This window comes from Aspergillus flavus, chromosome 8 (assembly GCF_009017415.1).
Source record: "Aspergillus flavus chromosome 8, complete sequence".
Classification (NCBI taxonomy): domain Eukaryota; kingdom Fungi; phylum Ascomycota; class Eurotiomycetes; order Eurotiales; family Aspergillaceae; genus Aspergillus; species Aspergillus flavus.
The window spans coordinates 2426503-2449922 of record NC_092403.1 but is presented as its reverse complement, the minus strand read 5'-3'; the positions used below and the strand labels follow the sequence as shown (position 1 = coordinate 2449922).

Here is a 23420-nt window from a genome sequence, read left to right as displayed (position 1 = left end):
AGGCTATTATTTCCCAGTGATAGCTCCAGCACTTCTGAGGATAGAGGTAGCACTCCGGTACTGAAAGCGAGGATATGCGGGGAAATCCTTTGAGCTGTAAAATAATCACAGCCTCGTGAGGCTGAGTTGGATACCCTCACTATGCCACTTTCAGATCTTAACCTTAATTAGTCGCAATTTAACCACATATTTCGCTATATGGATCTTGGCACATCCCCGTTAGGGCACTTATTTGCGTGCAAAATGACCATGGGTCAGTCCTGTATTATCCTATTAATGTGGACAAGTATTGTGCTCATATCGGCCAAGGAAATAATTGTTACTTATAGCCTGTGGGACATTAACGAGTCTATGGGGAAGTTACTAACGAGCAATAATGAAAACGAATTCATTTATTCTTAGATTCGCTATCCACATTTAAGATGTGCTCCATTATCGAATGCATCTTTACACGCTCGTGGCGGATTGATCAAATCTATCACCTCATTAAGTCTTTCAGATAGACACGAGTTATAAGCAAGGTCATCTAGCTCAAGAATCTCCGGCCATAAATCTTCTTCGCTGGATTCCTCCTCCCGGATAGCTCTTCTCTCACCCTCTGACATGGTTGAAAGAATCTCGATCATTGCCTCTTCAGGAGAGTGATCCGACTGAAATTGTTTCTGCACTTCATGACCCACGACATCATTATCAGACAAACAAATAGTCTTTCCGATCTTGCGCAGGACCGACAGCCCATTAAGTCGCGCCTGGAGACTCGTAAGGGGCCCGCATTGCTGAGCGATAGACTTAATCGTATCCAGGACTTCATACCACACATCGCCTGCAACGTCATACTGGCGCGAGCCTTTTAGTTTGCGATGCGCCACATTGATAGAATACCAGACACTCTTAGAAAGAGAGCCGAAATTTATTACGCGATTGCGTTCCTTTTCCCGCATTTCCTCGATCGTGTTCTTAATATGGGTAGCCACGTCCGAGTGTGCTTCTGCTGCCTTGATTACGATATCGCGCAGCTGGTCGTGGCTGAGCTGGTCCACTAGCCTGAGGAGCTCTTCCGAATTAATTGCGCCATTAGCTGGCTGGGTACTAGCGTTGTCGTGTTCGAGATGTGTGACATGAGCGTCGCCGGCGAGGTTTACGCGCGCTTGCTTGGTCGGTCGAGGGTTGGACATTTTGACAGTTATCCCGTGTGGAAAGTGTCGGGCGGTGATTTGAAAATGTTAAGGCGTCAACAAAGGAGTATGCTATCAGGTTTTTGTATTTCCTGCGCTGTTGAGGGCACCTTGACTATAGTAATGAAAAAAACAAATGTTAAAATAGGCAGACTGCAACGCGCGACGCGTTAGTTATTGAAGGATCCATTCTTATCCATAAGCTCACTAGGGACACAGGGCAAATTACCCTAATAGGCAATTCACGGCCAGCATTTGAGATCACAGCCGAGTTGTTGATAGTACGCCTCACTTTGCCTGAGAAAGCCTAATTTTATTGGCAGAGGTACTAATGTAAGTGTTAATCGCACACTCCCACTTAATCACCGTGATCAACCTGGGATACCGATTGGCGTACAGCCCTCTTCTCCGAGTATACAGCCTTCCATTCCGTATGTACAGCCAACTTTCCTATTTAGGTTAGTGATGTACTAAAGTGGAATAGCCTATGCTTTATACGGCTTAGTAGATGTTATGTAATCCTATTAGGACAAATAACTACTGCAGTTTTATATACAAATAGAAGAGACTCGAAGAAGAAAAATGGTTGATATTACCAGGCTGACTTGAAGGACCATTCTTTCTACTCTAGTCTCCTATTGATAATGATTTATACCCATCACTACAGAGGGTAGCGCGATGCTTTTCTTTCGCTCCTCGCTCCCCGTCCGGGACATCGCCATGGACGGTTATAACTAATCTATGTAATATACATAAAAGGAAGTGTATGGTTGAAATATACGAGATTCCGATAAGTCTAAAACTGACAAGCTGCGGAAAGATAACATTTATGTCTATTCAGCCTCCGACATGTCAACCTCGTTCGGTTCACCAGCTTGATCACTCTCTTCGAACAAAGATCGTAATTCGTCGTTCTCCCCTCCATCATCTTCAGCTCCAGTGTCCACTTTGGGGAACTCATCTAACACATCTTTAAAGGCACGGAATATCTTCTCATCTGATTCCTGATACACATAAACCAGAGCAGACCACAAGTCATCATCATCAACCACAGCCTGTCTCTCAGCTGGCGTCATGGCGGTGGCTATCTCCAACATAGCATTTTCAATACTCACATCCCAGTCATACTTGCTTCGATCTTGCTCCCAAAAGTCATCGCTCGCCACATCCATGAAAATATAACACATCTCACACAGAACTGTAAGCCCGTTGAGACGAGTTTGTGGGTGCGCAAACGCCCCACAGTGATCAGCGATGAGTTGAACCATGTTTGTGAAATCATCATTGCCACTGTCTGGAAAGCTGTTCCATAAACGCAAGAATCGAACGCGACTCTCTGCCTCCTCCATTGCTTTTCGGGCGGCCTCACGACAGCCCCTGAAGCTCATTACATCACTCATTTCGCAGCGGTATATCCGGGTCTTGTCGTCCATTTGCTCTGATACTTTCGACTGCACTAGCTTACGCACTTCCACATAATCGTTTCCTGCAGCTTGCAGAACTTCGATGAGTTGGGCGCGGGTCAGGCGTTCGAGACATGAGGTGAGATCTCGCAGTTTGTATGCTTCCAGGGCGTGTTGGTGAGTGTTATCCTGTCTCCGAAATTCGGTGGTTACGGAGGAATCCGTTGAGTAATCGATTCCGTTCTGAGGGGAGGACATCGTGGACGATCTTTGTTTTAGGAATATTTGAGAAAAGGGCGACGAAGACCCCAGGTTGAGACGGAGTGTTCTTTTTGGGAAGGTCTGGATAACTGACTCTGTGAGTAGGGTAGATAGCTGTTTGCATGAAGGCCATACACAGAGGCCCCAATGTCTGGATGGCTTTAAATAAACTATTGGTTCAAAGAACCTTCGAACGCCAACATTGACCCTCGAGGGATATACCATTGTCTTTGTTTTCTTTGTTGTTCGACGGTCTGCAAAATGGCGTTATTGTTGGTCGAAAGCAAAGAGGCTATTCATTGTAAACTGGAACCAATGTCACCAGACGCTGATACGGTATTTCATTGTACTGGCTGAAAGCCCTTTAATTCTCGAACCATCTCGTGAAAGGTGGCGGTGGAGTCCAGCGCAAACCCGCTTTCTAGATATATCCCGGTTGGTTTCTGAGTAAGCTTCTTTGCAAGCCACCAGAGCTCGAGAGCATGCACCATGTACCCAGACTTTCTGATATCACTAGGCATGATGGTCGTATATGTTAAATCCCACATTTTCTTCCATCTATCCAAGGCAGTATCAAGGGAGCCAAAGGGTCCTGATAGATCGACACAGGTGTCCAGTGCTTGGAAGTCGAACAATATACAGTGAAGACCTATGTCATTTTAGAGTTAGCGGCATGCATAGCAAGTCGGCTTTCAGTGAAGCGACCTACTCGCTATAACTAAAAAAAGACCAAATAGTGTAAATCGCTGTGAGATTAGTTCCTCAAATCGTCCACTGTCCTTCTCCATCAAGCGCTGAATAACGGACTTCAAAGTCAGGGTTAGTCCGCCATTGGTCGCATTTTGCGACGCATTTACCAAGGCGGAAGGTTCCATTGTATCGTAAAGCTCCTCATGTTGTGGTAAGCCAAAGCAAGCCTCGGCAATCTTAAACTGGGGCGGGTTCCGATAGTAGACGGCCAAGTGCGAGTCCATGAGGTAAAGCCACGCCATGGCCCTGCGAAGGAATTTAGTTTTGGGTCTTACACTGCGTGTTACCGTTGGACTAACCTCACAAGACTCTCCCTATAGAAGTACCTGTCTAAATCAAGAGACTCTGTGTCGCTGACAGCCTGATTGGTCACCTGCGTCAGTCTCAGCGCTCGTGCAGCGCAAACTAGAGCTGGGAACCGCTGCGTTCGAATCCGCCTTTTGATGGTTACATCGCCCTTCGACCACTGGATGACACTTATCACCATTGCAGCCTGGAGAATTTCCATATTTTCTCTGGCGAGCGACGGGTTGTCTATATTAAAAACCTTCCCGAATTCAGGCCCATCGAAGATCAGATACTCAGCTACGTCGGAGTACCCTTCCGCGCTAGAAGCATCCTGCGGTGATACACATGTCGCGCCCATCAAAGTGATAGCTAATAGTAACTGGGCTGAGATGGTATGAACGTTGAAAGATGCTTTATGAATGAAGCGTATACCTTTGTATGAGTGTTCAAAGAAGGCGCTGACAAAAAGAGTGATATTAGTTGGTGAGAAAAAGCTTTCAGCCCCTACCATAGTATGATGCCCTTTATTGTTGAACCGCGATTCGAACATGTCCTTCATCAGGCCTAAAATCCTCGATACCGTGTTGCTCAGCTCTTGGGTGTCCGCCAGCCCATACATAAGAGACTTGTCTTGGTCTGGGTTATCCAACGCTGCGGTGTCAATAAAGAGATGGAAAAGCCCCATCCACTGCTCTGTTGAACTATCCACATTGGGGATTTCGTATTTCCCACACGATGCATATTTCCCGAGGTCTTTATCGCACCCTGTAAGAACCCGCTGAACGTCATATAATCGTTTGCTTGCTGGATCGGCAAAATTCAGGAGAAAGTGAACTGGGATTCTATTGACGCTCGAGTCGTCTAATCTCTCCTGTCCATTTTGGTTGCTCCTGGCCGTCCTCTCCTGCTCTCTTATATAATTAAGTGAGCACTCCAAGCCTCTGTGAAGGCATGTCTCGCATGGAAGATCCCCATCACATTGCGTACGACTCTCGACACATGCATCGCAAGCTTTTCGCTTTCTGCCGCGCGTGCCTTCAGAAGGAATCGGATTCCTACCCTTCCGCTTGCAGGCTGGAAAGTGGCGACGAAGAACGTCGCTTGGGTATTTCCATCAGTGTCTTGTCGGCAGGTATTATGTTTACGGCACACATACCTTCGTGCAAAGCTTCGTTCACAGAACTGGCAAGTGAAACCTTTTCTCGGTACATCTAATAGGTTTGTTAAGCATCGTCCATCCAATATTGTCGCAGTCTATGCTTACGCGTTGCTTCATGTCGTCGCAAGTGACTGCTCGTCGAATATACCTGGTGGCACCGGCCGCATTTATAACTCTGGCGGGACACCGGCATTGTCCGGGTTTTGCTGACTATTGACAACTGACTTCAACGTTGGTTTAGTCGTATTCTCATGAGTATGCCTCTCGGGTGATTCATTTCATTTTAATCGTCCGTCGTTAGTGAAGTTGTGCGATACAGGAAAAATTAAATCGGGAAGAGGAAAATCATGTGCGCTTTGTCATCACGGTTCCGAGACCCAATTGACCGTTGAAGATAAATCTGCGACCATCATTTTCTAACTACCTTTTCTTACAGTGTCATACTTGCAAGGATACTCTTATTAAATGAAATTGACTTCGCAGCCATGGTTAAAAGGCCAAAGAGTCCGTCCAGCATGTAGTATGGGTCATGCAGTCACGTTTCCGCTGTTGCCATGGTTAGTCGGGAAAATCCCACATAGTAGGAGAAAACCCACTTAACAGGAAAATGATATACTCCTCGCAGAGTCGCAACCACGCCCCTTTCAATATGTATATTTTTTGATTTGCTCCTAGACACTGTTATTGATTCCCTTGTATACATTATATCTTTTTGCCCTCTTGTCGATTCCCCTAGTGAGCCTAAGTCAAACAATATACCCAAGATCATAAATATGAACCCTCTAAAGCTTGCTCGAAGTAAGTAAAATGAAAAGAGGAAATCGCTGCCCTGATCATAATGGCTGTCAACAGAAACTAACTTCCAGAAGCTGTGTTCTGCACTATCCAAAGACCATCCCCATTACTATCGTCGGCTACCTCCACCACTCTCGAAATACGTCGACACAACAGCTCAACTGAATCGAAAGCTAACGAAGCCCGAACGGCCCTCACAAAAGCCTTCCCTAACTCTAAGTCAATTATTAAGACCAACGGAACACATTCCAACAAAGCCGAGCACGTTTTGTAAGACTGCAGACAGTTAACCATTACTTTACGAAAAGCACCTAACGAACAACCCCACAGGACAACCATCGATCAACTCGTAAACTGGGCCCGTCAAAGCTCCCTATGGCCCCTAAGCTTCGGCCTCGCCTGCTGTGCCGTAGAAATGATGCAAGTCTCTATGCCCCGCTACGACCAAGATCGACTCGGAATAATCTTCCGCGCCTCGCCCCGACAATCGGACGTCATGGTCGTGGCTGGCACAGTCACCAATAAGATGGCTCCTGCTCTGAGACAGTGCTATGATCAGATGCCGGACCCGAAATGGGTTATCAGCATGGGTAGCTGCGCTAACGGGGGTGGATATTATCATTACAGTTATAGCGTTGTTAGGGGTGTGGATCGAATTGTTCCCGTTGATGTTTATATCCCGGGTTGTCCGCCTACGCCGGAGGCATTTTTGTATGGTATCTTCCAATTGCAGAAGAAGATGAGGCACACTAAGGTTACACGGATGTGGTATCGGCGGTAGGGTTGTCTGCTTTTCTTCTTTGAGGTTAAATGTGTATTCTTTGGATTCGATTCTTTTTCTTTTCTCGGATTCTTTTTACGATTGGGTTCATGTTTGATTCCTCTTGTCTTTCCTACCTGTCTCTAAGAAGGGAGTTGTGATTTGATAGAATTGTAATTAAATTAACCGTAAATGCCGGCAGTCCCTAGGTTCTTACTGAGTCTATAGTGGAGATGCACTTAGCCAAGGTTCCGCTCGTCTATCTGAGGAACTTTGAGGTTGGCTGTTGAGTATAGTGTCCCCTACTATTGCTGTTCGGTTTAATGACTAGAGGTATTGCCGTCTTAATTGACGAGATGTTGATCAGAGTTATCTTCAACCCAGTACGACTGTCTATTAGCGTGGTCTTTGAGCAGCAGAATAACCCATACGTCAATCCTACCAATTGAATCAGTTAACTGACGCAGTCCATGATCTAGTGAAGACGTATGGGCATACGCCCCAATTGGCTAATTATGAGTCGAGGTCCTCACCCTTCCCGCCTCTAACCCACCATCAAGGCCATCAATAGCTGTAGATGAGAACTTAACGTTCTTCCTGTGTTCCAATGGTAATTTTCCTGTACCTTTGGTGTACTACGATTGCGCTGCTCCTGCTTTTCGGGATTCATCTGCTTCGTCGGCTTGGTATTTTAATCACTGCTCGACCGTTGCCGCCTTCTCGGGGTCTGACTGCATCTCACAAGGCTAACACCAAAGCTGGCAAGGCGGCACGTACGATGACTCCAGTGGAGGATGAATGTTACTATATGGTAAACACCATTAAAGAGTACAGCAACAAGAAAACAATTATCATTGCCGTTCTCAAGGAGGAACAGTCCTTCACCTATTTGAAAAGGAAGTACCGACGTAGGTGGTGGCATCTGTCATGTGTGTATCACAACCCTCTTACTCCATTTAAGATGAAGTTCCACGACTAACTTGACTCAGCCAAGAAGGTCATCCCCTCGATAGACAAAGATGTCCAATCTGCAATGCGTGAGGCGTGTGAGCTCGCTGGGCGGCGAAAGAATATTAAGGTTATCATGAGCTCATATCTGCCCTATATGGCTTATTTTCAACCATCCACCATTCCCAGCACCGCCATTGTTATGATGCCGAAGAGTTACCGAGGAGAGAAGGCGTCGTCTCAAAGAGAGGCGGTCGCTCGTGCTAGGTTTTACAGCCCTAAGAAAGTAGAACCAGAGGTTAGTTCGAAGGGTAAGTCGGGGATTGCTTATGATACATTTATTGAGGTTTGGAATGCTGCTATCTATGAGGATGAATATGACTGAGATGGGTAGGGGAGATGCTGTTTCTGCTTCATGTATCGTCGCTGGGGATATGGGTCGATTGATTGGGCTATGCCGGGGGCTCGGCTTTATAAGAGATGTTGCACACCTTGCTCTCCCTGTTGACCTATGGAATATTCAGGTTGTTGTCCGATTGAACTCCATGTTTGATTTCTAGTCCTCTATTTTAGTGCAAGTCATGATATCTTCCATCTCCAAACATGCATCCCAAACACTAAGCCAGAAGCTCTTAGCTTCACCCATAGTCAGAGGTACAAACCAAACCTCCCTCTGGAATTGTAGCAGCTGGTATACTATATCCAGAATTATTCAAAACATGACCTGCCCATCAATCACTCCATCTCACCCCCAGCGCGCCCAAGATCCAAAATACTATACGAAACATCCGGATTCCCAATCTGGTCCACAATATATAGAAAGTCCGAAGAAGAAATCCCAATATTATTAAGCAACTCCACACTCGACATCTGCATATCAGCCGGATGCGACGTAAGTGAGTCACCTGGAATCGGGAGATCCCAAACCCCAATATCAGTAACCGTCTCTCCCTCTCCATCCTCTTCCACTATCTGGGTTTGAGGCACAGCTTCCGCACCAGTTGGGCTGGTTAATGTTAGAGGCTGGAGCCCCTGGGACTTTACTCGTGCTGTTAGCTCCTCAAATAGCGTTTCGAGATGTACTAGTTCTGCCTTCCGGACCTCGGCTACTTTGTTGCCGTTGGAGATCATTTCGTCGAGGATCCAGTGTGCTTCTTCGAGGTACGCTTGGCCGTCTAGGGCTTGGGGGAAGACTGCGTTTGCCATTGCGAGGTGGAGGGCAGCGGCGTAGGTGAATTCGAGGTCGTAGGGGAGGAAGATTTCTATTTTATATGTGGTTAGGTTGCTTTTATCGGAGTGGAAATGTGAGTGGCTCACCGAGAAGATTATCCTCGTTGGATAGTATTTGAAGCATTTTCACGGCGGACTTGATTCCAATGAATATGAGGGTTTTTGTAAGAGCTAAAAACGATTGCCAGTATTCTCTCTCGTGATCGAGGTTTTCTAATCGCTCGATGAGAGCCGAGAGGAGAAGTGGTCGGGTTGCCACGATTACGCACTATGGGACGTCAATTAGACAATAGACTTCTGGGAGTTGCTGCGCAGGTCGTCCAGGCATACCTGATGGTACAGCAACGTGATATGTCGCGTCCCCTTGGGCATTGTATCGACGGAATTCGAGAACCGGACGTGAATGATTTTCTCCACTTCCTGGGCGTGACCGGCTAATGTATGGAGGATGGACCTAGTCATTTCTAGGAATGCTCTGAGTTGTGTTTTTTCGGTTTTGTACACGGCTTGAGTATGATATTGTTAGTCTTGTAGATGGAATCAGGGCCTTGAGAGACATGCTATTTAAGATATTTAATAGCAGGTGGGACAACTTGGCCTGTAGACTCATGACAATGTCTCGATGCGAACACGTGCTGGGAGGACCGATTGGAGTACTGATATCACTATCTTGTGTCATCATCGGAAGTCCGACAGAGTAAGAGAAATGCCGGTCTAGGATGTACAAAGTCCACCACAGGTCACGACATCGGGACACGGTGGCGGCGCCGAGTTGCTCCTCCGGAAGGTGGGTGTGTAGGCCTTCAAATTGTGCAATTTGTATCGCTTGGCGAACCTGTATAAAGTAAGTGTCAGCAACAGCGTAATAGGCCGGGGGGAACGTAAACCTTACGTAAATATGTGCAGACTCTCTTTGGTCGATGGAGTATAAATACAGCCCAGCCATACCTAAGACTTCAATCGCTAGCAGACTTCCTTTCCATAAAGGCGCCTGATCGGGCATCAGAGACATCGCACGGATAAAGAACTTCGATCCAGGGGGATCTTTGGATCTTCCTGACCGGTGGAGAAAGGCGGTTCCAAATGCCAAAACTAACAGAAACTGGATAAACCATAGCCGATGCTCAGTTGCCATTTTTACGAGTCCCCATAGTAGAATTCTCGCACGTTGTGGATGAATTCATCTTCATTGTACAAACGATAGCTTTGCCCCAGGTGGAATTTGACTGTTTCGGAAAGATAAAGCGCGTGGTCGAGGGATGGCAGGCCACTTATATCCGGGGGGTCATCGGCGGACTGGCATCCCATCGTATAGGATAGCTCTCCTTTTCTAATGTATGGGCACTGTGTGTGTTTCGGAGTTGCAGTTTCTCTGTCACCATGATAGTTAATCGAGTTGTAAATGACCACATTGAGGATGGAGCTAGCCAGACTGCCACGATTGCTAGTTTTTAATGTGACATACATAGGTCGACGAACTTACTCCAAGTGCGTTTGTTTTGCTGAGTATTCCGGATGGTTGTGGAAGGTAAGGTAAATGGACTCGTCCAGATACTTTGTGCATAACCTAAACCAGGTAGTTGCAATGGCTCCTCTGTTGAATCAGAAACTATTTCTGTTGACTCTGCTGTGCTTGTGTCTTTGGACCTGGTCTGCGACTCAAACGGCGACACCGGAGGGCTTCTCACTCCAGCAAGTTGTCGATGTTCTTCGACCTCTTTCTCCAACTGTCGGAGATATCTGTCCTACTTGTGTCATCAGTCAGATTCCTGCAACAATCACGATCAACTGACCTCTCAGAAACCACAGCCCGATTGACTCCTTCCACAAACTCACACCTCAGTGAGCGCCGTTGACAGTTGGCGCATGGCGCATCACCGGTACATTATATCTTACTATGACGGCAAGCAATGCATCTGTGAAGCAGGTAAGTCTCTATTCAATTATAACCGCCTGACTTGCGAGAGGTCATGCTTACGCATTCGCCGTCCGTCTTGTCTTCCGACGGACCATAACTCGAACCCCTTTCCATTTTTTCCAGAGTAGTGATATGGGATAAGGATGAAAAGATACAACTCTGAAGATCAGTATTTTCATATAAGTCGAATTTCTTCGGAATCCCCAGCGTACGTACCCCGCACCCGAAAAGGAGTGATTAACTTCAGTGGAGCATAAGGCCAATCCTTTGTGGAGGAACAACCCTATCCTAACCCGTTATTGACAGCATTTCGGTGGCTCTCGTGCTTTTCGCCTCTTGAAGGATAGTTTTACCATGAAAGGTAAGCTTTGGAGGCCTACTACGTCGTTTATCCTCCCTTTTGATTCGTCCCCACACATCTTCGGGAGACCCATCCGATGATGGCGGCAAATCTTTCGGCTTTCTCGGGTTTGTACTGGATATATTGCCATATACGGAAATTATAACACATTATTATGGAATTTGAGAGGTTCTGCAATTTAAATATTGATGGTTCTCATTTAAATATTCAGGTAGTAGTCAATCCTGGTTTGTTTAACTGTGACCATAATACATATCAGACGGTGCTAAGGCTTAGAAAAACTATACATTTTCACAATACAAAAACAAATCGTTGTAAAAAACATCACAAGAGCGGAACTCTATTCCATGAGTTCCGCAATCGTAGCATCCAAATATTCCCTCTGATGGATCAAGAAGGTCTTCATATCTGAGATACTGAAGGGACGCTGTCCCAGTTGCTTTTGGCGTTCGTTCTCCAATTCAGCACGAATCCGCTCTTCGAGAACCTTCAGTCTGTACTCAGACCATTCCCTGTAAAGCTCCAATACGTTGCTGATAGACCGAACTCCAGTAAGAACACAATCGTCTTTCACAAGCGGAGATTTGGCGCGGAACGAAGTGATCATGCTAATGCGTTCTTTGCCTCCAAACGCCTTGAGAGCCTGGTGTTCAATATATCTGCCTTGCATAACAACAGCAGTTCCCTGTGGAGTCATTAGTAAGTATACCACTCTTATACCTTAGCTCTTTTAGAGGTGTTTCAGTAACTTACCATCGCAGGCCCGCGAACCTTCATGATCTCATCACTAGCTGTCTTGAGTGCAGTCTCTCCTCCAACCATGCCGGTGCAATCAGAAAGCATCGTAACACACACAAATGGGTAACTGTCCCAGTGCCATGCAAAGGCAGACAAATCCTCGTCCTCTGATTTGGTGTTGTTCAGAACCGTCGTAGTCTGGTCATTCACCGAGATATTGATGGCGGCAATCTCATAGTTCATGGCAGGGATAAGATCAATGCCAGCCACCTCGGAGATCTTTGCGAGAACCTCTGGTGAACGCCAGACATCGCAAATAAATGGTGCGCGTCTAATATCGGTAGTCAGCACATGTGAGGCCCCGTCCGGACCTCAGGCAAACTCACGCAGGTCCCATGTCCCGAATAGTGTTCTTCACAAAGAATGACGTATATTGGCATTCATCAAGCACTGGCTTGCTGAAAATCTCAGCTCTCATTTGCTTAATGGCTTCCTCGTTGAAAAGTTGGAATGGTGCAGTGACTGCGTTCGGGGAGATCCCCTGGCCTTCAAGGCCGATCTCCTTCATGGTGTAGATCTTCGACGGAGGGTGGTAGTTCATGTGCATTTTGGGGTCAAAAGATTGCTTTTCCTCGATCTTTGCTTCATCGATAAGCCATTGTGGCAGTTCGTTGGTTGGACGTGCTCCTGTGAGTCTCACAGGGCCAACCACTGTGTGGGGGATCGTTGGGGGTCTAACGGTTGTAGTCGACATATTTGTTGAAGAGGTAGTTATTTGACTCAGGAATATTGAGTTTGTTGTAGTCGTGTGGATCTTTCCAATATTGTGATGGAAGTGAGGTCGTTTATATAACCTAATATGATCTTGACATCAAGTTGGAGATACGCTACTAAAAACGCTCGTGTGACCATAACTCTATCAACCAGGGCGGAGTATCCTTCCGATTAGCTGTACGTATTATCCAAGAGAGGCAAACTATGTGGTGGTCCTAAATCACGAGTGCCGTATCTCGGTTCAATCGGATTGCGGAGCTATATCGGATTCATCGGGTGTTCGGCTGCTGTTGGCGATGCCTACCATTTCTGGGACTTTCACTAAATCTAGCTCCGCGAAACCCGAATTTAGCGATATGAAACGAAGAACTGAGAAATACTATCGCTATCTTACATAGTGATCAAAAATGACCGTTCAGACAGGGGTGTTAAATGAAGCTAAGATAAGATATATATTAATGCTATGATTGCTGCTAGACTAATGAGTGAGTACTGGAACTTGAGGAGAGTATTTAACCAACTCAGCATCGCTGGAGAACTAAGCTCTGTAGGAAGCTAGTGGAGCCCGAGGGTTGCTCTTGAAAGTTAGATAGAATGTATGAGAGCCACCGTGAAGTCTGGAGAACGAGAATGCCGGGTCTATGGAGCTGGTAGTACTCCCCAGGATGTCCATAGAGATTTCAAGTATTATATATGCCACTGTCTTTCGTTATCCGTCTCTCGCCTTTCGGATTGTATCTATCCTTATTCAAATCCCCCTTTCCTATAATCATGTGCATGAAAGAAGCCCCCATGAGCGACGGCATAGAGGATGTCAGCCATGGCACGGATGACTATGACGCCCAGGACATTGAGAAGCCAGGAGAAGTCGTCGCTGGTATGGGCCAACTGCAACGACGTCCCGAAAATCGGCAAATTCAGATCATGGGAGTCGGCGGTGCTATCGGTACGGCACTCTTCATTAGCATTGGTGGTGCCTTGCCAAAAAGTGGACCACTAAGCTTGCTTCTCGGCTACGCGATATACTGCCTTATACTTGCTTGTGTCAACAATTGCCTGGCCGAAATGACTGTTCTGTATCCTGTCCCGGGTGGGTTCATCCGCCTGGCTGGTAAATGGGTCGATGATGCTTTCGGTTTCATGGCAGGGTGGAACTTCTTCCTCTTTGAAGCCCTTTCAATTCCATTGAAATCACCGCCATCAACATGGTGCTCTCGTTCTGGAGAGATGATGTTCCAACTGGTGCCGTGTGTGGTGCATGCATCGCTGCTTATGCGTAAGATTAGCTCAATAAGCTCCGCCTTCCATGTTTCTATATAAGCAACATTGAACTGAATATTTCTCTAGTCTTTTAAGCGTCTTCGCTGTCAAGGTATATGGCGAAGCCGAATTTTGGGGGTCCAGCGGTAAGATAGCTTTACTTATAATGCTGTTCCTATTCACTTTCATCACGATGGTTGGCGGCAATCCTCAGCATGACGCCTTCGGATTTCGAGCCTGGCGTGACCCGGGCCCTATGGCTGAGTACCTTCACACCGGAGACCTAGGCCGTTTCGAGGGAGTCCTCGCCGCTCTATGGACGGCCAGCTTTACTTTTATGGGCCCGGAATTCATAAACCTTATAGCCGCTGAAGCGAAACGACCACGGGTCCACATCAAGAACGCTTTCAAGGTTATATACTGGCTGCCATCAGTGTTGGTATTCTCGTTGCCTATAACCACCCGACCCTTGTATCTGTGTTTTTGACAAATGCTGGAGGTGGTACCGAAGCGGCATCGCCATTCTTTCTTGCAATGGAGAATATGAAAGTTGCGGGATTTCCGCATCTCATCAACGCTCTCCTCATCACCACGATCTTCTCGGCTGGAAATACATACATGTACTGTGCGAGCCGAAGTCAATAAATATGGCCTGTCCTTGAACAACCATGCACCAAGAACGGTGTCCCGATATACTGTGTGATCGTCGTGATGTGCTTTCCCCTACTGTCCCTTCTTTCCCTTGGAAATGGGTCTCGCAGGCGCTCACTTGGCTCAGCAATCTTATCACTGCTGGCGCTATCATCGACTACATTGTTGTCTGCGCTACCTACATTTTCTTCTACCGAGCCTGCCAAGCACAGTCCGTAGATCGCAAGACTTTCACCTAAGTGGGCCGGTTCCAGCCGTACAGTGCCTCGATTGGATTGACTGGAGAATGCCTCATCGTTATCTTCTACAGCTACTCCAGCTTCACTCCTTAGGACGTCTCGAACGTTTTCACTCACCATACCATGCTCATTCTAGCGCCGGTACTATACATCGCTTGGAAATTATCCTGGCGTACTAGGGTAGTTAAGCCTGAGGAGGCCAACTTGATCTGGGAGAGACCAATGATTGATGCGTATGAGGTGGGTCTTACCTCTCAGCCGAAGGGTTTTTGGGCTGAGATACTTGAGACGGTTGGGTGGAGGCGAGTTCGACAGGAAGAGCAAGCCTCAAACAGTTGTTGATTATAGAGATCTTAGCGCTATGAGGGGGTCAAGGGGATAGGTTTATAGATATAGACAAAGTGGGCGCGCAGGCAAATGATATGATTCATCTTAATAGGCGTACGCAATAGATACAATTTTGACAGCGAGCCCCAGCTATTTGCTGATGGTTGTGAATCAGTCACTCTCAAATGTGATAGGAAACCATGGTCCAGAGGATAATACGGAAGCCATTTGGGAATCGATTGGAACAGGTTGAAGGCTAAGGCCTCCTCAAAGACATCACTTCCATCTACTCGGTTTAGATTATGTGATTGTAGTATACCACTAGGCTAGTTCCAGATCATGTGACCTTATCATTATAATGCTCTACATACAGAGACTTCGTACATACGACCACAGGGTGTGGAGAACAGGGCTTCCCGTCCGCTCAGCCGTACTTAAGCCACACGCCGGGAGGTTAGTAGTTGGGTGGGTGACCACCAGCGAATCCCTCCTGTTGTATGTTTTTTTATCAAAAGGAATAGTCATGCCGATAGATGATGAAATGGATCCCCTGCTATCCTAGCCATAACTAGTCTATTGACAGCTGTGGGCAATATGAAGTGTGGAATAGAATCCCCATGGGGAACCCGAACTTCCCGAGCGGCTATGGATGGCCGAGGCGCGGAGTCGGGATCGACGGGACGGCTACTGCTAAGACAATATTGATCCTCTAGAGAAACCCGACGATGCCGAACATCTACACATTTTAGGGAATAGAGGGTCCCATTTGCTTTTTTTTTTTTTTTTTTATTATTATTATTAGGTCGGTGTACGATGCCGACATTGTATCCTTGATATAGCAAGGAAAATGATAGCACAGTCCGATTTCTTCCACTGCAGAGTTATATCAGGACAAAAAGCCGTGCCGACTGTCATCCTCTTCTCCATTTAGTCGCATCCCCTCCATCGCTTTCTCTGTTGACCAGACACATCAACATCAGCAAAATGCAAGCAGCCAACCGTCTCCAAAAATCCCTCAAAAAAGGCGAACCCTCCTTCGGAGGCTGGCAAATGCTCCCCGGAACCAACCTAACCAGAACCATATGCCGGTCAGCACGCAACCTCGAATGGCTCCTCATTGACCTCGAACACGGCAACATCTCCGATGACTCAATGCATGAGATCGTAGCAGCTACCGCAGCATGTGGAGTCTCACCCATCGTCCGTGTCGCGGAAGGTCAACCTTGGATGATAAAACGAGCATTAGACTCCGGCGCCCACGGCATCCTTGTCCCAGTCACCGATACAGCCGAGGATGCGAGGAATGTGGTCCGATATTCGAAGTTTCCCCCTGTTGGAAATCGGGGTTTTGAGAGTCTTCTCGCGGTGGAGAAGTTCGTGGAGCAACATCCTCACGGTGGTGAGGTGATACAGTTCACGGGTATGGAATACTTACAGCAAGCCAATGACTCGCTTGTCATTGCGGTGCAAATCGAAACAAAAGCTGCACTGGAAAATGTTAGGGAAATTGCTGCTGTCCCGAGTGTTGATGTTCTGTTTATTGGGCCTTTTGATCTCAGTGTCAATATTGGTCACCCTATCACCAACCCTGAGAAAATGGATCCTGAGCACGTGAAGGCTATTCAGTCAATTCATGATGCTGCCCGGGCGGCAGGCAAGGCTTCTGGAATTTACTGTGACACCGGTGAGCAAGCGAGGGAACACGCGAATAAGGGTTTCCAGATGATGAGCGTGGTGACGGACATGGTGGGGATGAGGAAGGTGTTCAAGCAGGCCTTTGATGCTGCCAAAGGAGATTTAGAGAATTTTGTAATTAATATATTTATGCCTCCAATGATCAAGTCGTACAATATTCTGTGTTGAGGATAACCTGTTCAATTTACTATTTGCCTTCGAACAATCGGAAACGATAATATATATTTCGGCTTACAATGGTGGTCGATTGAGCTCGACAGACCCGAGCAGATCTTGATCCAGAAATTTTGCGGTAGATAAGTATTGAATAAATCACCGAAGAAAGCACAGGAAAGGAAGACTAGTCCCTTATTGAAAGTCCGCCTATCTTAGCGATTTTTATCAAGCATCCACCAAACTTAATTCAAAGACCGCTGCGTTCTTGGACCCCCTGTATACGGCAGTTAATTGAAGTCTCGGATTTGCCTCATAGAAGATGGCTGTCCAAACATGGAGCGGCTTTGCTAGACAATTCAGGCTCGCAAGCATATGAAAATCAAGTTCGTTGAGAAAACGAGAGGCACGTTCGCCCTTGTCGGGATCGACGAAGTCATGTACCAGGATCCTCGAGTGGTATGATCTCATTGCGTTTGAGGCATGTCTGAGTATATTTGCGCAGATACTGCGAGGAAACAGGCGTTAATTATTGCTCCCAAGTAACGGGGATCAATTTTCTTTACACACCCAGGCTGATTGTCCATCATGATATGGCTTAATATGTAAACATCTGCCCCCTGGACCGGCTGTGGAGAGTGTAGGTCATGTGCCTGCCATTCGATTCGCCCGGCGACGGATTGTGGTAAGTCTTCAGTTTGAACAGTTCCAACAACACTGGTTTGGTCCTGGACGATGAAAGACATCATTTCGTACTTCTCAGCAAGTCGGATCGAATGGTGGCCTTTGCCTCCACCGATGTCAACGACGAGGGCATTATCTCTTAACACATTGAAAGGGTAGATGCTCTCGATAGGGTCATCTAGCGGTGTGTTATAGTGTCCTGCCATTGCACTTGCAAAGCGCTGGCCTCGGCGGAGGTCAACAGCGTTGTAATACTCGTATAATGTTTTACTCGCTGCAGAGCTTGAGTGACCGAATTTATTGCGTAATCGCGGAGCAGGACTCACTTTGAAATGCGTCTTGAAATGCCGCCTGTCCAGAGTGTTTGGGAATCTGAAAGGCTGTCTTAGAGAGACTTCTAGTGAGGTGCGCTCCGGTTAAGAGGCCATCATCGGTTCTATGCGGTTAAATAGGGACTGTACACGGCGCAGAATTGGACAAGAAATTCTACATACATGTAGTCGATCAAGGAGGAGAAATCATCGTGCAGAAGGCACAGTGACCGCTCGTTGTGACGGTAGCATTGTGGGAGTGCTTCATCAAAGATGAACGCTCCCACGCATTGTCGCATTATCCTGCCTTGCTTATGTTAATCTCAAGTTACATATCCAAGTTAAAAGACCTCACTGATTAGAACGACGGAGCTGCCTGTCTTTGCAGCCAACTCCACAAGTGAAATTGTCCCACCGTTTCTGGGGACATGTCGATGGACTTTCAAATTCAACACTAGCGAGAGGGCGACACTGTCAACATATCCCCATGCTGCGTTTGCGATCCATTCATACGGCTCTGTCAGCAGGGCTGTGAGCTCCTGACAGGCATTTATCACTACTTGTATCTGGTCACGCTCTTGGACTGTTGACCTCATCGAGCGGGATTTAGATATATTGGCAACCGCACCAGAAGCATGTTGTGTTATAAGGGAGGTTAGAGCCTCCGCTCTTGAGTGAAGACTGTTTTCAATAGACATTGGAGCGTCAACGAAAGAGGCTGGAAATACACAGGTAAATGGAAAAGCCGGGGTGGTGGCTGGGCATATATTTCTATACACCCACAGTCGCTTCCTTTTAGGGTGGGTTAGTTAGGACCACCTACACCGTCCTTCCTATTGTTAGATTTGCTATACTATAAAGGAAAATGGGGTCAATCCAATTGACCGTATACGTGCAATTCATTGGTGCAAATATGCATTCGCTAGAGCCCCTGACATAGGGAGCTTGTGCAGTCCTCGAGAGATCTGGTGACCAAGGCGCACCCACAGACGAGAGGAAAGGCAATAGTTGCGATGAGCAACTGATTCAGATGTTAATTCCCCTTTAACTATAAATACAGGGCTTCAGTAGAGTATGATACCATATGGCCTAACTTATGTCTTAGCTCAATTCCTACCACCGCAGCAAAATCACGATGATCGCCCTTGTAAACAGCTTCATAGTCTTTGTGCTGAAGGTACTGACGGGGGCATTCCTGTGCGTCGTGGCATATCGCCTATTCGTCCACCCTCTGGCTTCAATTCCGGGACCGCGCCTGGCAGCCGTCACAAACCTATACCATTTCTACTACAGCGTGGTTCGAAAGGGTGGTATGCTACATCAACTCAAAGTTCTGCATGAAAGATACGGTGAGTGAAATTTTACTCCTACTAGGGTTGCCTTCTTATTCCCAAACAGGCCCAGTCGTTAGGATAGGTCCAAACTCGGTACGCCTCAGCCAGCCTCCACGACCGCATTGAAACATGTAAACCTCTAATCGGCCTTAGATACACTTTGCCACTTTGGAAGCTTACCGCGATATTTACCACTCCCGAGAAACAAGCAAGGATCCTACATTCTACAACGCTTTTTTCGTACCTGATGGAACGTTCTCGACCTTAAGCCATGCAGACGCAAAGAGCCTCAGAAAACCCTGGCTGCGCATGTTTTCGGGTCGCGAGTCGATAGTTCAAGCCAAGCAATTTATCTCGCAGGTAATCTACACACTATTCGTCCCCACAGCCCCGGAATAAAAAGCGTAACCAACAATGGTTAGTCTCGAAAGCTCTGCGATCGCCTAGATTCATCCAGTGGGCAACAGATCGACATGTATATGGCATTTCGATGCTTCGCCTTTGACTTGACGATGCAATATGCATTTGGCTCCACGTTTGGGTCCCTTGAACAACCCGCCTTTCGTTGCCCGATCCTCCTAGGTATCGATGATCTGGTGGTGACGCTGTGGCTGCAGAGCCATTGGACTTGGCTGCAACAGTTGATTGATTATTTCAGCCCTTGGAGTTTATCCATTCTGTATCCTGCGAGTGCTGAGTTATTCGCTAAACTGGCGGTGTGTATATACACTCATGCTCACACTCTCTCGGGTAGAACCTTGAATTTCTCTGACGAAGCCCATCAACTGCGATTTAGGATCTCGAATGCCACCTCGATCGACTCCTAACTGATGGTCCAGACACGGAGCCCAAGGGAAATCAGCTGCCATTTTTTATGGCAATGACCATGCAAGGGGGTGATCACCAGGTAGCACTACGTAGCAGGTCGTCCCTTATGTCAGACGCCTTCACCATGATGTTTTCCGGTGCTTATACTGTGGGGACGACACTCACTGTAGCGACTTACTATGTTATGCGGGATAAGCACCTCCTAAGGAAACTACAACAGGAGCTAGAGGTGGCATGGCCAGATAGTGCAAAGCCCTGTCCGTCACAGACCGTCTTGGCTAAGTTACCATATCTTGTATGTTTCTCCTTTTTCTGTTCCAAATGACATACCTTACTCACTGTAAATACAGAGTGCTGTCATCAAGGAAACCCTCCGCCTCACAGGGGGCGTGAATTCACCGTTCGTGCCTCATCTACCAAGTAGTGCACAGTAAGCCATTAACTACAAAGAACTAACATTGGAGACAGAATACCACGGTTAACACCTGAAACTGGGATGATAATTGCGGGGACTGATGTTCCTGGCGGGGTTTGCGCATCCTACATCCCATGCACTAAACAAACTAACACCGCATTAGGTCCAAGTATCGAGCAGTAGTCACTTTATCCATCATGATGAAAGTCTATTCCAAAGCCCATGCCAGTTCAACCCCGGTCGATGGATCGTCGGAGGCAAGGAGATGCAAAAGCTCGAACTCAGTTTTTCGGTTGGGCCACGACAGTGTCCGGCAATTGGGTATGAATCTAGTATCCCGATATGGATCATGCGCTGCTCCCTAGGTGCATTCTGTACTCTCTCATGGGCTATACTTACGTTGGTTAGCTGGACTATGAGCGCACTGCATGTGTGCCTTGCCTACATCCTGAAAGACTTTGAAATCGAATACGAGGATCGGGGGTATGTGACATGTTCCTTTTAAGTTTTCGAGAGTTAACTGGTCCATCCTCCCACAGCGAACTCCACTACAGGGATTATTTCGTACCGATTATTGCTGGGCCTAATGTCCAAGGTCAAGTGAGGCGGAGATAGTTACATATCACACGTTCTGCAGCGGCCAAGAGGTCAGCTGGGGGCTCAAATCGGGGTCGATAGACCTGTTTAGCATAGAACAGATGAATATATAAACCGACAGCTCCTGCTGTAGAGATCACCCTGCCTATCCATACAAAACATAGCCCCTTCGCAATGGCCACCTCAGCTTTATCCGCAGAAACCCTGTTCGACTCTCTGGGTCAACAGTACGAAGATGCCTACATGAACAATCCAACCCTCAAAGAAACGGTAACCGATGCCATCTCCCTCCTCCCTCCTCAATCCCATGTCCTCGACGTAGGCTGTGGCACGGGCAAACCAGTCGCAAGCAACGTCGCTCTGGCCGGCCACAACGTACACGGCATCGATATCTCAACTGCGATGATCAAGATCGCGTCATCCAACATCAAGGGTAAATTTGAAAAAGCAGATATGCTCACTTTCCAGCCTACAATGAAATATGACGCTATATTCTCCATCTTCTCCATGTTCCAGCTCACCCATTCGCAGACATACACCATGATGCTGAACTACTGTGACTGGCTCAAACAAGACGGGGTATTAGTTCTAGGGACCATCCCCGCTACATCTCTCGTGCATGATGAAACTCTCTATGACAGCACTGGAAAGTTGGTTCGCCACGCCGATCTGATATTCATGAACCATCGCTTCACAGGAACACTGTACACAACTGCTGGCTGGCATGACCTAGTCCAGAAATGTGGATTTGAAATTGTCAGCGAGAAATTTGCGAGCTTTTCCTCCCCCCCGCCGTACGAAAAGGAGATCCAGGATCATTATTTCATCATTGCTAAAAAGGTCGTGCAGCATGCACTTATGGCTCCCTATCCCCTTCCAACAAAATACAGAGGGCCGCACCCGCTGAGCGAGGGCGCCTGGGCACCATTCTCGGAGAGACTTGTCCGGGACGAGTTCGATGCCGTGCTTGATATCCTGAAAGGAAATAGAAGGGTTTTGGATGTGGGCAGCGGTCATGGGAGTATGCTATTTTGCCTCCCCTGTAGTTCCGACCCCTGACAGCACCGCTTGAGATGCACCTACCGAATATCCGCTGATAGGAGTTAGGGCTTCCCATCGAACTTGCCAACCGCGGCGTCCAATCCTACTCCATCGAACCGAACGCCGACAGAAACCAAATCCAAACCGCAAAGGCACAAGAGAAAGGTGTCGTCATTCGCTCCGGATCAGCTGAGAATATCCCCTTTCCCAGCGGATATTTCGATGCAGCCGTGGCCATGTGGGTTCTGCATTACGTCCAGGATCTGGAGAGGTCGTTGCACGAGATAGCCCGCGTCGTGGACCCGGCATCCCCTGAATCCAAAATCGTGATTGTGCAAGGTGCCCCGGATAACGAACTCGTGAATCTCTTAAATGATGTCTGTGCACCGTTGTCGGCTGATAACACCGCTGTTGACCACCAGGGGTATCTTTTGCATGAAGCAGCCAGAGTTTTTAGTGAGTACGGTTTCGGTGATATTCAGATATCTCGGGTGAATGCATTCTGCAGTTTCCCTGAGATGGACCTAAAAGAGAGGTGTGCAAAGGCGGCGGAGGTACTGGCGGGATTCTGGTTCCGAGACGATATCAATTTGGAGAGGATGAAGATGGCCCTCATGCCGCATTTGGAGAAGCAGTTTCGGGACCGTCCAGGAGAGGTGGGAGATGAGGTTGCTGTTCTTGTTGCGAGACCTTTCCGGAACTAGAGCATGCGTTGGTGGTTATTGGTGAATCTAGTAGCGCTAGGAAATGTCCAGAACCTGACCGCTCGATTCAGTCCGCGGTACAATATCCAAATTTGAGAAGAATCAAAGCAGTTCCATTCAATTCCTGTGTATGTATGTACTGATAACCATAGAAAGGATCTATCCCGCTGAAAGTTTCTTATTTCAGCGAAAGTAGCGGATGAGGTGCCGGAAACTTGCTACCATCCTCGTCAACTACAATTGATGATAAGTACACTCTGTTGTTTGGTTTAAAAGAGTATAGCATAAAGAATGACACACAATCGGCTATCATAATCCCATGATATTCTGCCTTGTGTGTCCGCCTTCAATAAGGTACACTAGACCAGGTTCTGTAACAGTTTCGCTTCCATTCAGACCTCGCACCCTCGCTCGACATATTGTCTCGGATTCGACCAGTATCGAGCCCACCTAATTGATGAACTTGCGAGAACTTGCTCAACAATTGCTCTTTCTCTGGATGTGTGGATCGGCACGAATCATAAATCAATATTAGGAATTATGGGCTACTGGTTACCTCCAAACTTTGAATATTGGGAACGAGTCCTGGAGTTCAGTGAGATTTCGGGTCACATAGTGGGA

General features: G+C 47.2%; 12 protein-coding genes across 12 annotated transcripts; 6 read left to right on the top strand and 6 right to left on the bottom strand.

Moving 5' to 3' along the window:
- Positions 1–334: 334 nt before the first annotated feature.
- F9C07_2287625 (uncharacterized protein) lies at positions 335–1406 on the bottom strand. Its single transcript, XM_041287784.2, has 2 exons — positions 1384–1406; positions 335–1328 (listed from the first exon to the last, which is right to left on the bottom strand). Exon 2 carries the CDS (start codon positions 1173–1175, stop codon positions 408–410), a length of 768 nt encoding a protein of 255 aa, XP_041150969.1. The 5' UTR covers positions 1176–1328; positions 1384–1406; the 3' UTR covers positions 335–407.
- Positions 1407–1770: 364 nt separating this feature from the next.
- F9C07_1955235 (uncharacterized protein) lies at positions 1771–3196 on the bottom strand. The gene has a single exon (XM_041287785.2). The coding sequence runs from the start codon at positions 3062–3064 to the stop codon at positions 2009–2011; it is 1056 nt and encodes a 351-aa protein (XP_041150970.2). The 5' UTR covers positions 3065–3196; the 3' UTR covers positions 1771–2008.
- On the bottom strand, positions 1941–6875 carry F9C07_2287624 (uncharacterized protein). The gene is made up of 7 exons (XM_071510917.1): positions 6162–6875; positions 5906–6101; positions 5142–5834; positions 5034–5088; positions 3889–4977; positions 3549–3835; positions 1941–3488 (listed from the first exon to the last, which is right to left on the bottom strand). The coding sequence occupies exons 3-7, from the start codon at positions 5227–5229 to the stop codon at positions 3181–3183; spliced, it is 1827 nt and encodes a 608-aa protein (XP_071367458.1). The 5' UTR covers positions 5230–5834; positions 5906–6101; positions 6162–6875; the 3' UTR covers positions 1941–3180.
- On the top strand, positions 5607–6790 carry F9C07_1955230 (NADH dehydrogenase iron-sulfur protein 7). Its single transcript, XM_041295803.2, has 3 exons — positions 5607–5834; positions 5906–6101; positions 6162–6790. Exons 1-3 carry the CDS (start codon positions 5810–5812, stop codon positions 6610–6612), a joined length of 672 nt encoding a protein of 223 aa, XP_041150972.1. The 5' UTR covers positions 5607–5809; the 3' UTR covers positions 6613–6790.
- A 323-nt stretch (positions 6876–7198) lies between the features above and the next one.
- Positions 7199–7924, top strand: F9C07_2237252 (uncharacterized protein; the record flags this gene model as incomplete). Its single annotated transcript, XM_041295805.1, has 2 exons — positions 7199–7499; positions 7581–7924. 2 exons carry the CDS (start codon positions 7199–7201, stop codon positions 7922–7924), a joined length of 645 nt encoding a protein of 214 aa, XP_041150973.1.
- A 350-nt stretch (positions 7925–8274) lies between these two features.
- F9C07_2206167 (uncharacterized protein) lies at positions 8275–10077 on the bottom strand (the record flags this gene model as incomplete). The annotated part of the gene is made up of 6 exons (XM_071509626.1): positions 8275–8801; positions 8857–9037; positions 9100–9275; positions 9331–9604; positions 9662–9892; positions 9937–10077. The coding sequence occupies 6 exons, from the start codon at positions 10075–10077 to the stop codon at positions 8275–8277; spliced, it is 1530 nt and encodes a 509-aa protein (XP_071367457.1).
- Positions 10078–11388: 1311 nt separating this feature from the next.
- On the bottom strand, positions 11389–12540 carry F9C07_2287620 (uncharacterized protein; the record flags this gene model as incomplete). Its single annotated transcript, XM_041295796.1, has 3 exons — positions 11389–11733; positions 11802–12117; positions 12173–12540. The coding sequence occupies 3 exons, from the start codon at positions 12538–12540 to the stop codon at positions 11389–11391; spliced, it is 1029 nt and encodes a 342-aa protein (XP_041150975.1).
- A 944-nt stretch (positions 12541–13484) lies between these two features.
- Positions 13485–15052, top strand: F9C07_2206165 (AAT family amino acid transporter; the record flags this gene model as incomplete). The annotated part of the gene is made up of 7 exons (XM_071509625.1): positions 13485–13708; positions 13732–13836; positions 13908–14299; positions 14320–14457; positions 14499–14686; positions 14726–14767; positions 14804–15052. 7 exons carry the CDS (start codon positions 13485–13487, stop codon positions 15050–15052), a joined length of 1338 nt encoding a protein of 445 aa, XP_071367456.1.
- A 969-nt stretch (positions 15053–16021) lies between these two features.
- F9C07_2076829 (2,4-dihydroxyhept-2-ene-1,7-dioic acid aldolase) lies at positions 16022–16900 on the top strand (the record flags this gene model as incomplete). The annotated part of the gene is made up of 2 exons (XM_071508829.1): positions 16022–16345; positions 16412–16900. 2 exons carry the CDS (start codon positions 16022–16024, stop codon positions 16898–16900), a joined length of 813 nt encoding a protein of 270 aa, XP_071367455.1.
- Positions 16901–17113: 213 nt separating this feature from the next.
- On the bottom strand, positions 17114–18578 carry F9C07_2237247 (O-methyltransferase-domain-containing protein; the record flags this gene model as incomplete). The annotated part of the gene is made up of 5 exons (XM_041287786.2): positions 17114–17393; positions 17456–17843; positions 17896–18005; positions 18064–18187; positions 18236–18578. 5 exons carry the CDS (start codon positions 18576–18578, stop codon positions 17114–17116), a joined length of 1245 nt encoding a protein of 414 aa, XP_041150978.2.
- A 437-nt stretch (positions 18579–19015) lies between these two features.
- F9C07_2264509 (cytochrome P450) lies at positions 19016–20476 on the top strand (the record flags this gene model as incomplete). Its single annotated transcript, XM_071510179.1, has 6 exons — positions 19016–19229; positions 19279–19307; positions 19368–19574; positions 19637–19930; positions 20011–20337; positions 20393–20476. The coding sequence occupies 6 exons, from the start codon at positions 19016–19018 to the stop codon at positions 20474–20476; spliced, it is 1155 nt and encodes a 384-aa protein (XP_071367454.1).
- Positions 20477–21228: 752 nt separating this feature from the next.
- On the top strand, positions 21229–22799 carry F9C07_13144 (putative 2-heptaprenyl-1,4-naphthoquinone methyltransferase; the record flags this gene model as incomplete). Its single annotated transcript, XM_041295807.1, has 2 exons — positions 21229–22075; positions 22162–22799. 2 exons carry the CDS (start codon positions 21229–21231, stop codon positions 22797–22799), a joined length of 1485 nt encoding a protein of 494 aa, XP_041150980.1.
- Between the last annotated feature and the right edge of the window lie 621 nt (positions 22800–23420).